Source organism: Cynara cardunculus (genome assembly GCF_001531365.2).
Source record: "Cynara cardunculus var. scolymus isolate 2C chromosome LG 15, CcrdV1, whole genome shotgun sequence".
In the NCBI taxonomy this organism is placed as follows: Eukaryota; Viridiplantae; Streptophyta; class Magnoliopsida; order Asterales; family Asteraceae; genus Cynara; species Cynara cardunculus.
Window position 1 is genome coordinate 6171089 of NC_037542.1, and position 14875 is coordinate 6185963.

The following is a 14875-nucleotide window of genomic DNA, read 5'->3' on the forward strand; positions in this document are numbered from 1 at the left end:
CGGTAGGGACCGGTTAAGGCCCGGCCCGGGACCGAATTTTGGCCACCTCTAAACTTAATAATTAAATTAGTAATATTTAATTTTATTAATATTTATTTATAGTTAATAATAATAAATAATAATTAATATCAATGAAGGTTATAATTAGACAAAGTGACAATAAGGTACTAAAACGTTACTTAAGTAGCATTTCAATAAGTTATCTTATGTGCATCCAAAAGTATACCCAGAAAATAAACTAGCTTATTTTGCCAAACAATGACTATATTATTTTTAGGAATTTGTTTTAATTATACCACAAAATATTGTAACTGACTAGTTTTTTTTGATCATTTTACATTTTTTATCTACCTTATCAAATAATTTTCACCAAACATAATTTGTTTATAAACTAACTTATCAGCTAGTTAGCCAAACATTTTTTAAATAAAATATTTTTGGCTTTCATTTTAAAGTTGTTATTAAACAAAAACAGTAGGTAAGAATTGTAAACTAAGAAAACGTGAAGGGTCATATGTGCTATTTTTAAATAGTTCGGATAGGTAAAAGGTAATTTAGCTCCAACGACCGATCAATTCCCAAATTGATTTCCACGTTTCAAAGCAGAAGGTCAATCTTAGAATGGAGCTTCTCATGTTCACACAATCTGGTTGAGATCAATGTCTAAGAAGCTGATAATTCCATGAACATGGTATTTTTTTTAGAGTTGACTTTCTGTTGTGAAAATCTCTGAACACGAATCAGTTTCTGTTGGTTGAGTTGCTCGGTAATTGATGGATTGAAGCTACTGGAAGTTGTCGAAGTAGAAGCTGACATTTGGTAAGTTCTGTTTGAATTTGTACTCACTTTTGCTTATTAATCTGTTTCATGATTCCTACTGTACTTGATAATGGTAGTTTATAGCTAAGTTTATGCCCGTATTTTGTGTACACAGTACACTTGTTCTTAATGAATTTTCAATTTTATTTGCAACACTAACAGATCGATATGCTGGTCTCAAAATGGGTAAAAGTCATTCTATTAATAAATTACATGATCTATTGTGTTGGGTTTACATCAAATGGTCTTGAGGTATAAAGTTGCAAACTTTGAGCAACCACTGCGATTAAGCCATCACTAACAAGTCAAAAATCAAAAACCATTAACACCACAAACAACCCAATACTCATTTAGGATATAAGTTTTCAACAAAACTTACATTACACAAACATTTCAAAGTCCAGGTAAATTATGATGCAATTGATTTGTAGATGAGGAACCAACCAATTAACCTTCATGGAGAAGACAAGTAAGGTTTTGGAGGGATCTCGATCGATGCTAAATCCCCTTCTAACATTTCCAGCACCTTAGTGATTGTCGGACGCCTCAATGGATTAGTTTGTATGCACCACAAGCCGGCGATAATCATTTTCCTTGCCATCTCATTGTCTTCATCACTAATAATCCCGTGCAGTCCAAGTTTTTCTTCATTTAATTGAACTTTTTTATATATCCAATGAGGAAAGTATATCTCACTTGTATGATCAACCTCAACCTCGATATTTTTCCTCCCTCCAACCATTTCTAGAATCATCATTCCATAACTATAAACATCTGCTTTGTGGGAGACCTGCCCAAAATTTTTATTAAATAGTTCAGGAGCAATATACCCTGGCGTTCCTCTCATACAAGACATGGATATGATGCTTCTATTATCCGGGAATAACTTAGCAAGCCCAAAGTCAGATATCTTAGGACATAAATCTTTATCCAACAAAATGTTATGTGGCTTTATGTCAAAATGTAAGATCCGTGTGTTACAACCACTGTGCAAGTACTCTAAACCCCGAGCAATCCCGATAGCAATCTGCTGCAACTTTCTCCACCCAAGGTGGCTATTACTTGAAGAACCCCAACCATATATGAACCTCTCAAGGGAACCATTCGGCATGAATTCGTAGATCAAAGCTCTTTGATGGCCCTCCAAACAAAATCCCAAAAGACTAACAATGTTAACATGGGATGTCACGCTAACACTTGCAACTTCATTAATGAAATCTTCCCCTTTACCTTTCAGTTCACTTAAAACCTTCACTGCCACCAAGGTTCCATTGCATAATACTCCTCTATACACAGAACCGAAGCCGCCTTGGCCTAGTTTGACTTTGAAGGAGTTTGTCATCTTCTTGACTTGTGAATAAGTGTACCTTTTTGGAGCTAGGAATTCGTGATTATTTAAAAACATTTCCTCATTGACATCATTCTTTGCATTTGTTCCGCAACTGAGTTTCCTTCTAAAGCATACGATTATCATGAAGCATACGATTATCATGGTTAAGATTGTAATAGCTCCTACAAACATACAGTAAATGGAGCATCAAAAATTATTTTACTTTTCAATGTGAAATGGTGGGTAAAATGAACAAACAATATGTATATGATACATTACCCAAGAGAAGAATAACTTGTTTTGATTTTGCTTTTCGCATCCACGAAAAGCTACCATTATGATTAAACTATCATGTTAGAAATGTTTGTTTTGCATTGTAGACATTACCTATCATAATATCGTACGGTTTTGATTAGGAATATGTGTATATCCATTTAATTTTAAGTGAATACCGATGACAGTATAGAATTCGCTATATCTGCGTACAAAAACATTTTTTATATGTAGTAAGATAAATTTATGTAGTTTAATATGATTAAAGAGAGGTATTGGCATTATTAATTTCTTTTGATATAATTTTTAAAGCAAACAATATAAGAAACTTAACATCTATTTGTTCGTGATGGAACTGTTGCATTACTGATCAAACCCATATGGTAGAAATTGTAATATTTGCATATGGCTTGTAATCGATCAGCATGAGAATATCCCCACCTCCTTGCTTCATGGAATTCTTTTTCCAACCATTGAAGAGGCTATCTCTTAGCTCATATGTTAAGAGACATTCAGTTGATTTCTCGTGTTCCACTAACAGATACTGTTATGCATGTTCCAACTTCCAAATTCAAAACTAATCACATTTTCAGTGGAAATGTGGGTCCAATTCTACAGGGAAGCAAAGCTTTTGAGTGCACATACTGTCATGCCACACCTTATCAACCTTTGAACTATCCTATTCCTCTATGCAAAGAAGAAGCGTCTTAAACATTGTGCTTTGGTCCAATTCTGTTACTAGTGCTACTACTGCACAGTTAAATCACTTGCATGTTCCAACACCACATCCACTTACAGTAAATTATCTTGCTGAACTAATTAAGAAAAGTGCTGATCTGATGATGCAACTCATATCCGGGGTTGGACGTACGAATATCGGGTAAGACTTGGTTATTTGACTCAGGTTCTGTAATCACAATGACACCGCACCCAAATATCTTTATAGCTAAAGAATCCCCAAAACACCTTTCCTAAATATCTACAACAGGTGGTACACATCTCCAAGTCATGTTTGGTGGTCATGTGTGCACATCAATTCTCATTCCTTAATTAAGTCTACGTACCTTATATTTATTGGCCAGTTATGTGAAACCAGTCTTACTATTGCGTTTTCTTCATCTGATTGTAAAGCAGTTTAAGCAGGTCAACTGTGCAGCTCCAGGCCATACAGACTATTGGGACAGGCGGTAAAGCAGGTGAAGTGTTCGAGCTGGGTTACTTTTTCTATCTCAGCCTTCCAGTTTCTCTTCTCCAAATCTTACTGCTTCCATGTTGAGTGTTACATCCATGGACACTTGGTGACTTGGTGTGCATGTTTAGTTCACATGTCAGCAAATAGACTTAAACTTCTTAATTCTTATTGGATCTAGTAGCTCAGGAAATGTCAAAAACTGAGTATGTTTTTTTGGTTATCTTGTTAACTTTGAAAACAACATGATTTACCTTCTTAGTTAAATGATTTTCACTGATTCTCCTTTTGACATTATACATTCTAATGTTTGAGGGCCATGACCACATTCCCCATCATGACTGGAGGTAGAACTTTGTTAATTATATTTAGCGATGATCACATAGTCTTCTCATGGATTTTCTTAATGAAACATAAATCTGAACCTCCTCATATATTTTAACTTTTCTTTCTTGATTTTTACTGAATTCTCGGTTATAAAGTATCTTCTACTGATAACGTCATGAAATACAAATAAATGGTTGTGTGGAAAAAGTACATGGACATTCTTGACACTGTTCGTACCTTGATTAATGACTTATTGTCAACGTATTGAACGTTTATGGGGCGAAGCTGCTTTCTATGATATTCACACAATAAATCACCATCCAACTCCTATCCTCGAAAGTATAACTCCTTATGAATTACTTAAAAAGTATGGGGTTTTGTCTACTTTGTTATGTTACAACTACATGAGAGTTCGTAACTTGAACCATGCTCTCATTTGTGTTGATTTCTATGTTATGAGGTTGAAGGTAAGGCGGTAAGGGACATTGCTGTTGGGATCATATCTTCGAAAGCCTTTGCATCTCTTGACATGTCGACTTATGTGAACATCAAATGTTCTCATCCCACTTAAAGTTTCAGGTATCAGGTGCTTCTTCTCCTTTCTTCATAGATGCTTTTTTCCTTTAAATTTCACTTTACTAACCTATTATCTAATCTCCACGTATTGTGTTTCACTTGACACCACTTCAGCTACTAAGTCGATCATATTCTCTTATATTTCTGAAACTGTGAAACATACTTGAAATTCGATCATTCTCTAACAACTTCTCCTTAAACATGTGTTGATTTTGAAGATTCTAGCACAAATAAACCACCTTAACGTAGGTCGAATCGGGTAAAAGATCCTCCTTTTGATCTTCATGATTATCATTGTTATGCTACCTTACTTTCCTATGAATAACCATCTTTATATAGCATCAAGCCTTGGATAAAGCACTAACTAGGGTGTATGCTCTTCTTTTAGAAGGTAACTATCCTATTGGTTCTAAATCGGTCTACAGAATCAAAACCAAGTCAGATGGGACCATTATGGGTACAAAGGTTACCCTTGTTGCCAGGGGTTTTATTCATGAGTATGACATAAACTAAAGAGTATAATTTTTGCCTGGGTCAGGGTCACTTCAGTAGGCTGCTTCTTAACTATTGCTACATGTAAGTGGCAATTATATTAGATGGACGTCAAAAACACACTTCTCAAAAAAGATCTTTTTGAATAGGTAAATGTATGAGAGTGAGACTGACTTTTAGCGTCTCTCATCCTAAAATATTTATATGTAGACTGAGTTGAGCTTTATATGGTCTCAAGCAAGCGTTTCGAGCTTGGTTTGAGAAGTTTAGTACTAATCCTCTCTCTGGCTTTTCTAGTCATTATGATTCTAGTCTATTTACTTATAGGACAAAGACATGCACTGTTCTTCTCCTATTATATGTTGACGATATGATTACCACAAGGAGCGAAACTGCCGATTTTGTTCAATAAGATCACAACCCCTATAGGGAATAAGAACAAGAACAAACAATAAACTAATATCAGATTTCTTATTGCATAAAATCTGTTCCCCACTTCACATACATAGACGGCACATACACACACACACACACACACATATATATATATATATATATATATATATATAGTACTTGTTGAAGAATAAGCCAAACTTCTGTTTCCAGTTAGTTAATTAACAAGATTTGACAGTTTGGCGTTATGTTCGTTAAATTGCCGTTATGACCGTTGATGGCAGTTTTCTTTCCCGCCAAAGTCTTCTCTGTGAATCATTGCCTCTCTTCAGTCTAAACCGTTGTGTTGGTTATGTTCCTTTATAATCTTTGTCTTCATTTGTTTGTCTTATGATGTAATTCTGTACAATCTTTGTTCATATAATAAAAAGTGATGTTTATGTGAATCAAGTGTTTCAATATTAGTTATCTTTGGTTTTACAACATATGGTATCAGAGCCATAATCGTATGGCTTCAAGTTCTCAGAGCATCCAGCAACCCCAATTGTCCTAACTAAATGGAAGAAACTACTTCCATTGAAGCATCCGAATGAAGGTGATGTTCGAGTCTCAAGACCTTTGGGCAATCATCGAAAGTGGAGTCGAAGAATCAGACATCGAAAGTGGAGACGAAGAACCAATAGCTCTTTCTGCACAACAAACCAGTGAACTTAATGAATCAAGGAGAAAGGACAAAAGAGCCATGTTCTTGATTTATCAAGCAGTGGATGAAAATATTTTCGAGAGGATCTCAGCGTCGCAGATAGCCAAAGAAGCAGGGGAAATGCTGTTCAAATCGTATCGAGGGGGGGAATACATAGGAAAGAAATTTGAAGACTATTTGAAGAATAATGGAATTTATGATCAGTTGACTGCCCAGTTACACACCCCAGCACAATGGGGTGGCAGAGAGGAAGAATAGGACCCTAGTAGAAATGGCTAGGTGCATGCTCAAAGCCAAAAACCTTCCTAATATTTTTTGGGCAGAAGCAATAGCCTGTGCTGCCTACTTGATAAACAAATTATTTACCAAAAGCCTCTCAAATAAATCTCCTCAAGAAGCCTAGAATGGTTTTAAGCCAAGTGTAAACCATTTGAGAACTTTTGGGTGTGTGGCTTATGCCCATATTCCAAATCAAAAGAGAGGAAAGTTGGATGAGAAGTCAGAAAAAGCTGTTATTCTTGGGTATAGTTATAACACCAAAGCTTACAAACTTTATAATCCTTTGACCAAAAAGGTTATCACAAGTAGAGATGTGATATTTGATGAAGATAAGGCTTGGGATGGACTGACTTGTGATGAAAATGGAAGTTGCATCCTAGTTGAACAACACCTTGATCAAAACAGTCCTGATGTGGATCTTGAATCAAATGTGCCCACTACACCTGTTAGTACACCTGTGGGAGCATCTACTTCAACTGAGGATGCTAGTTCTGAAAGTTCATCCTCATCAGATTGTGCAAACAGAAAGACTAGAAGTCTGAGTGATCTTTATAATAATACACAACTATTCACATAAGCAACCTTGCTGATTTTGCTCTATTTGCAGATGCTGATCCACTGAATTATGAAGAAGCTTGCCAAGAAAAGAAGTGGAGAGAAGCAATGGATTCTGAGATGAACTCAATCTTGAAGAACAATACATGGGAACTGGTTGAATTGCCCAGAGGACAGAAATCTATAGGAGTAAGGTGGATCTACAAGACTAAGCTCAATGAAAAGGGAGAGGTGGATAAGCATAAGGCAAGACTTGTTGTAAAAGGCTACAAACAACAATTTGGGATCAATTACCAAGAGGTATTTGCTCCTGTTATCAAACTTGAAACCATTCGATTGATTCTGGCTATTGCTGCACAATATATCTGGCGTGTACATCAAGTGGATGTCAAGTCAACGTTTTTAAATGGATAACTAAAAGAAAATGTTTATATTGACCAACCAAACGTCTATAAGAGAAAGGGCGAGGAGCATAAGGTATGTCATCTCAAGAAAGCACTGTATGGTTTGAAACAGGCCTCTAGGCGTGGTATAGCAGAATTGAAGAACATTTCCTTGATCATGGGTTCAACAAATGCAATTATGAGCATACACTCTTTATCAAGAAAGTTGGTAACACCATTCTCTTAGTCTGTATATATGTAGATGATTTAATCTTTACAGGTAATTCAAGTGAGATGATAGATGACTTCAAGAATTCAATGAAGCAGAACTTTGAAATGACAAACTTGGGTCTCTTGCATTACTTCCTTGGGATTGAAGCAACTCAAGGTACACATTGTATTTCCATTTCTCAAAAGAAATATGCAAGGGATTTGCTACTAAGATTTAACATGGAGTATTGTATTAATGCTGACACTCCTATGGAGTTTGGTTTAAAACTCTCAGAAGGGGAGGATGGAAGAGAAGTTGATCCCACCCTTTATCGCAACTTAGTTGGGTGCCTTATGTATCTCACGACCACAAGGCCTGATATTATGTTTTCTGTAAGCTTAGTGAGTAGGTTTATGGAAAATCCCAAGAAGGAGCATTGGGATGCTGCAAGACGAATTTTGAGATACGTCAAAGGGACGCTCAATCATGGTATCGCTTACAATCACTCTCAAGATTTTAAATTGATTGGATTTAGTGACAGTGACTATGGGGGAAACATTGTAGATAGTAGAAGTACAATCGGGTATGTGTTCAGTTTAGGATCATGTGTCATCTCTTGGCAATCCAAGAAATAGAAGGTTGTTGCCCTGTCCTCTACAGAGGCAGAATACATGGTTTTATCCTCCACAGTTTGTCAGGCTTTGTGGCTTAGAGGTATCGTGGAGGAATTGGGAATTCCACAAAGTTCCTGCACACAGATTTATTGTGATAATAAATCTGCTATCTCATTGACTAGGAACCCTGTTTATCATGGAAGAAGCAAGCACATACGGATTAAATTTCGCTTTATCAGGGAGCTTATTCATCACAACGAAGTTGATGTTCTGTTTTGCAAGTCTCAAGATCAAGTTGCTAATATACTCGCCAAATCCTTTAAACGTGGGAGTTTTATGATTCTGAAAAAGGAATTGGGAGTTCATGAAGTTAAGCTTATGGGGGAATGTTGAAGAATAAGCCAAACTTCTGTTTCCAGTTAGTTAATTAACAAGATTTAGCAGTTTGGCGTCATGTCCGTTAAATTGCCGTTATGACAGTTGATGGCAATTTCCTTTCCCGCCAAAGTCTTCTCTGTGAATCGTTGCCTCTCTTCAGTCTAAACCGTTGTGTTGGTTATGTTCCTTTATAATCTTTGTCTTTCATTTGTTTGTCTTATGATGTAATTCTGTACAATCTTTGTTCATATAATAAAAAGTGATGTTTATGTGAATCAAGTGTTTCAATATTAGTTATCTTTGGTTTTAGATTGACAGTTACATAGCAGTTAGCAACCGCTAAGTTAAATAACTATCTTAACCCACCAAGTCTAGGTTACACCATTTAACAGATTTTGCTATTCTCAAAGGCTCTATATGTTTTTTTCCATTAAATGAAAGATCTTGACCTTCCTGTTGTTTTGGGATTGAAGTTCTTTGACTTCTTGAGTATCTACTTGTTTGTCAAGCAAGGTATGTGTCCAATATTCTTTAGCTAGTAGTCATTACTGACAGAACAACTTCTATACCCAGGAAGCCAAATGTTCACCTCACTTAGGTGTAAATTCTCTTTGTGATCCGACTATATATTGACAAGTCGTGTGTTCCTTGGCGTACCTCACAGTTACTGGGCCTGATCTAGCCTTTGTTTTGCACATTTCATATCTGTTTCTTATACTGATTATTATGTAGTTGTTTTTCAGATTCTCCGCTACCTTAAAGGTGCTTATTAATGGGCTACACTTCTCTTGTGTGGAAGTATGGGGTTATTCAGATGCTAACCGGAGTAGCTACTTGACTAATCGGCGTTCTACGATGCGATTATTGTTTCTTTCTTGGCTCATGTTGGTGCAGAAAAATCTTTAACATAGTAACAGGTTCTGAATATAGTGCTTTTGCCGAGACTAAAAAACTCATTTGGTTTTGGTAGTTTCCTTCATTCATGTGTACTTCCTAGACCTCTGTGACTGTCGTATAGCCAGAGTGCTATACAAATTTCTAAAATGATGTGTTTCATAAATGAAAAAAAACACATTGAGATATATTGCCCACTTGTGCATTAACTAGTGGTTGGGAAAAATGTTAACTGTTTTCCCATCGTTTCAATTGATGAGTTGGCTACTGTTTTCACCGAAGTAGATCTAATGGAATGTTTTCACGCACTTGTTCCAAAACACAATTTGGTCATTCCTGAACCGTCTTGAGTTTGAGAGGGGGTTGGGTGTCAGGATGTTTCAATCTCATAGTTCTATAGTCGTTCGTCATTTCTTCATAGTCTATGGTAGTTACTGTAAATCTCTTAAGGTATATGAAGCAGTCAGTTCTGTAATCGATATACAGAGAAGCTTCTGGCTCCATCGTCCGTATCAATCTTAATTTTGGTTTTCATCTTGATCATCAAATCAACCCATCTCCCGGCCTAACACGTGACATATACAAAAAAGGGTTGCTCTTATAGCAACCCGCAATACGAAGATAACCGAAGTCCAAAGAGAGCATGGTAACGAAGGTAGATTCAGCAAGAACTTGATTAAGAGAATGCAACACCTTCATGTACCTACATGTACATAATATAGATAGAGAAGAAACTGATTGATTTGTATTAAAGAGATGTTATATATGTATATATATATATATGTGGAGGTTCAAACAAGACCACCTTAATTTTACGAGAACGCGAGAACATCCTTATCACATGTGATAATACACTTGAGGGGATTTGGTGGTGTATGGATGCCGTGCCTTGCGACTTAGGTCGCACCAAAGGTCATCTGCGTCTGTGATTTAGTATCACATGTGATGGTTTTGATGGATTATAGTATCACATTAATAACGCATTTATAGTGTTACAAACACAACTAGAAAAGGTAATACAGATATACACATATATGCTTATGGAGATCATCAAGGATAATCAACAAGCATAAGGGAGAACAAAATCTGCAGGATTGATCATGATTTAGTCAATTCTTATTAGAATGTTTGTGTATCGAATCAAAGAGATATATAACCTGGCATAAGGATCAGCCTCAGATTTCTGCCATGATCTTTTGCAGCAACCAAACATGCAACAAAGGTAAGTTAGACATATATTAGTAAAATCATTTCAGGAATATGTTGCACATCTTGTGTATCCAGAATAAAGATAAAAGGGAAAAAAGAAGCCACAAGTACCCGGGAATTTGCACTCGAACTGTTCATTGTTAGTTTGACACTGGCCTTTATTTTTGCAACACTCTTGGCATGAAGATGACAAATTAAAGGAAACAGAGAATTCATGGGCGAGAAGAGAAAATATGTCGGTTTCATTGCCTTCTGCACTTTGCTCCTTCACTGGCAACCGTATTACTTCACATGTAGGTGGGAGATGACTTGGAACTGTTGAATTGCTCACGAGATGATGATTATAGTAGAACTTGTGATCTTTGCAACTTTTGTGGCTATTATAACCATGTTTGATGAAATAGGCATCTATTTGTTCAGCATCCTTGGGATCCTTTGTGCATTTGAAGAGAGTCATAAACGACCGTATTGAAATGGAAAATAAAAGAGGAGTTGGGGAAGTGAAACTAAAGTAAAGTGCATCAGAACTATTCTTTTCTAAAAGTTCTTCAAATCTTCTGTTAGGAATCAAGAAGAAAGAATGATTCCCATGCTTTCCGGCAATCTGATAAGGGTGTCGTCCAAGTTGAATATCCTCATGATTCAAACTACAGTCGACCTGGATCAACCCACGTTGTGCATCACTCGCGTTGTTAAAAGGGTACTCGAGAAGTGTTCCTGAAATTGGGAAGCTATGCATAGAAGTGTCATCATCTGTAGCAGTGCAAATGAGAGGTAAACAAGAGAGAACAGTGGACACAAAAAGAAAGACGAGAATCATTTCAAATGTCCAACAGGAATTAAAGAATACACACACAACTATCTATCTGTACGTTCTTCTTCAGACTCCATTATATATATATATATATATACATATATACACACACACACACACATGAGTCCAAGTCTTTGGAGAAGTAGTACAAGCTTTCACGTTCACAAACTCAACTTGTGTATATATTTTGACCAACACCATAAAGACTTTGACTCTTGTCCTCCATTCATCCTTAACCCCTTTCAAACTCTAAAACATCACACCTTGAAAGTTTCGTGTGGTTCCCATTTTTATCCCCATGTAATACGTCTCAGCTCACCATAATCCGAACCTGAAAATCGAATAAATTTTCATTCCCCCAGTTTAAAAATGAAATTTTGGGCTTCCGGAAGAATGAGCCCATTATATTATAGAAAACCAAACAGTTCTTTTTATTTTCATTTCCATTGATTACTAGCGCTTAATACCTTTAACCAAACATCCCCTAAATTATTTTTTCATCCCTCATTTCAACTGATATCAACTTTAACTCCCTTTGCAAATCAGTAGATTACTTATTCTTCATGAAATGAGATGGTTGAATGTGATTGTCACCAATCCATGATGTATTTACGAAACCAATCCTTCATAAAAGTAAAAAGAAATTATGTTCAGATGCATGTGACAAATGGATTCAGATATATTATAGACTTAGGGGCCGTTTACCAAACACTTACCCGGTAAGCGTTTATCGGTAAAATTTACACTACCACTTACTTACCGGTTAAGACTTTAGTCCACCAAAACGGCATCGTATGCAACAATTTACAGAGTAAGCGCTTACCATGGTAAGAGTCTTCGTCCTCACTTACCGGGTAAGACTCTCGGTCCTTGTCTCCCCTCTTACCGGGTAAGATTCTTGGTCCTTACCATATTCATCCGATAAGATAATAGGACTTGGTAAGCGCTTACGCTTACCCGGGTAAGCGTTTGGACCGGTTCAAATGCCATAATTACCAAAAAAAAAAAAATCCCCCTTCCATCATTTACAAGATTGAAAGCAAGTAAATATAAGTTTCAAACTGTCTTTTTCGCATGGACGGACACATAGTGGTGCATACGGTAGCACGTGCCACCGTATTATTCCCCAATCCAAGGGTATAAAAATTTTAGATTCGTGAAAGGTGCAACCGTATTAATTTGTTGTATGCCACCGTATGCATTTTGAATCTACGATTAGAACAAGTTTTATTTGGCAGAATTGGTTTGCAAAACTTTTATTCCACTCCAGACCCGAGTTCGAATCTGATTAGTGTCATTTTCTTAGTCAAATGGTGCTACAGATTGAAAAAATTATGTATATTTGTTTCTTATAATCAATTGATGCCACAGTTTGAAAAAAATTTCCTATAATTTTTTCTTATAGTCAAATGGTGCTGCCATTTGAAAAAATTTCTAGATCCGTCCCTACTTTTTCACCAAACTCTCAATTTACTCCTTACAACAACACACCACCAATTCTTAATATACTCCTTAGCTTCGTACTTTTTGCAATGTTGTGATAATCTGTAGTTGATTGTGCTTTTTCACCAACTGTCAGGGGCCATTCACTAAATACTTGCCTGCTAAACGATTATCGGTAAAATTTAACACTACGATTTACTTATCGGGTAAGATTTTAGTCCACTAAAACAGTAACGTATGCAATAATTTATCCGCCTCCAAATAGTGGGGCCGCAACACCCTCTTAGACAAACTGCAACTTCATTAGCTTTGTTTCTTTTTATTTTCTTAGCGCCTCAGGGTGTAAGTTGGGCAACATGATTGCTGTCCGAATGCACCTTGTGACCTCCAGTTTACATGAAAAGAGTTATATAAAATTGAAGTAGAAAACAGCCAATACCAAACCTAGCGATACGGTGATGAGATGAGTGGTTAGATTGTTGCACAAGAAGGTTTTAATTTATCGTTGATGTCTTCCGCATTTGGAGATGCGACATTTATTGGGTCATAGTAACATGACCCTTCCTTAAATTAGTTTTTATATAACGGCTTTGTCTATCATAGTCGGATTGATATTCGAGGTAATTCAATTATTGACTAATTCAACGTGGTAATTCGTTAAAAAACAATTGAATTTTATGTTATTTTATATTATAATTAACGTTATAATATATAAAAAAATAAATCGAGGCACTTGACTATCGGAAGCCTAGTGCAACGACATCATCAACACTGCCCCTGGACCGCCCCTGTTTGGTCTATGCGATTTGTTCATGCACCTGAAACATAATAATTGTTTTATAATTACCGTCAAAAATGGATCCACATAGTGCATACAACACAAAGAGGGAGATCTCGGTAATGAAATACTTTTATGGCATGACAATGTTCAGGATGCTTTTTAATGTTACATATTACGTTTTATTATTATGATATGCATGTTATAAAAACCTTACAAGTTAATGAGGTCTTTGCTTGACTGTTTTTATTTTAAAAAATTATGTATGTATCTTAGTATCAGGTATCCTAGAATGAACAAAAGGTAAAAAGAAGATCTAAGCTTTAAGAAGGGACCGAAATTGCTAAATGTTAAAGTTTTTTTACGCTACAATGTAAAGTTTTGACCATAAGATCATGTTATATAACCACAAGGGTGGTGCCTGATTGGTTTGAGCTTGGTTCCAAAGGTCAAAAGTATCAAGAGGTCCCAGGTTCAAATCCAAGGAGGAATAAAAATCCCTTTGTGGCCACGGAGGTTCAAATGCGGTGACTCCAAGCTATCTGCAAAGTAGATGATCATCTTAAGATTATTCGACTCACATAACAAATTGAATATCCAGGTTAAAAAAAAAGTTATATAATGGTTTTTTCTTATGTTTATGATGCAAGTGAAGACTTGGAAAAGTGGGTGTCACATGCCACATCAGAAGAAAACTTAAATCATATTCATCATTTTAAGGTCATTAGATAAATAATTACAAACATATTTGAGATGTCATATAAAATAAATGTTTTAAAAGTATAATATTTAAAATAAGAATCAAATTAAAGTACTTTATGTTTTAATACGATTTACCATTATATTTTTGTATCAAAATTAAGTATTAAGATGTAAAAGATTGACTCGATGATTAAATCAAAATGGAAGTATAAAAGAGAAATCACAAACAAATTTTCTTGCTAAGACTCGGTGTATATATATATATATATAGGGTTAGGTTCACATGAGACCAGCCTGTTTTCGTGAGACTCATGAGACCACATTTTTACACTTGAAACTTCACAGCAAAAACATTGTGAAGGTTTAAAAAAGTCGAACCTTCACAGTAAAAACACTGTGAAGGTTACCTTCACAGCATTTTGCTGTGAAATTTCAAGTATAAAAATATGGTCTCACGAAAACAGGCCGGTCTCACGTGATCCCAACTTTATATAATATATATATATATATATA

The 14875-nt window shown here is 35.9% G+C and overlaps 1 protein-coding gene and 1 long non-coding RNA gene across 4 annotated transcripts; one reads left to right on the plus strand and one right to left on the minus strand.

Annotated features, from left to right (window-relative positions):
* Window positions 1-595: 595 nt before the first annotated feature.
* LOC112527349 lies at window positions 596-9602 on the plus strand. 3 transcript variants are annotated; one of them, XR_003070752.1, is made up of 4 exons: window positions 596-819; window positions 3554-3618; window positions 4406-4517; window positions 9266-9602. It is a non-coding gene; the product is annotated as an uncharacterized LOC112527349 (long non-coding RNA). The 3 variants fall into 3 exon arrangements; XR_003070751.1 differs by having other exon boundaries at window positions 3557-3618; XR_003070753.1 differs by lacking the exon at window positions 596-819 and adding an exon at window positions 3046-3302 and having other exon boundaries at window positions 3557-3618.
* On the minus strand, window positions 1142-11501 carry LOC112527348 (rust resistance kinase Lr10-like). Its single transcript, XM_025137945.1, has 3 exons — window positions 10737-11501; window positions 10574-10609; window positions 1142-2331 (listed from the first exon to the last, which is right to left on the minus strand). The coding sequence occupies exons 1-3, from the start codon at window positions 11443-11445 to the stop codon at window positions 1274-1276; spliced, it is 1803 nt and encodes a 600-aa protein (XP_024993713.1). The 5' UTR covers window positions 11446-11501; the 3' UTR covers window positions 1142-1273.
* Window positions 11502-14875: the final 3374 nt, after the last annotated feature.

Excerpts from the sequence above, each read along its gene's own strand:
- LOC112527348 (XM_025137945.1), bottom strand. The coding sequence starts at position 11,445 with ATGATTCTCGTCTTTCTTTTTGTGTCCACTGTTCTCTCTTGTTTACCT. Across the intron at positions 10,610-10,736 it reads GTTCGAGTGCAAATTCCCGG|ATCATGGCAGAAATCTGAGG; the intron begins GTACTTGTGGCT and ends TTGCTGCAAAAG. Across the intron at positions 2,332-10,573 it reads GAGGCTGATCCTTATGCCAG|GAGCTATTACAATCTTAACC; the intron begins GTTATATATCTC and ends GTATGTTTGTAG.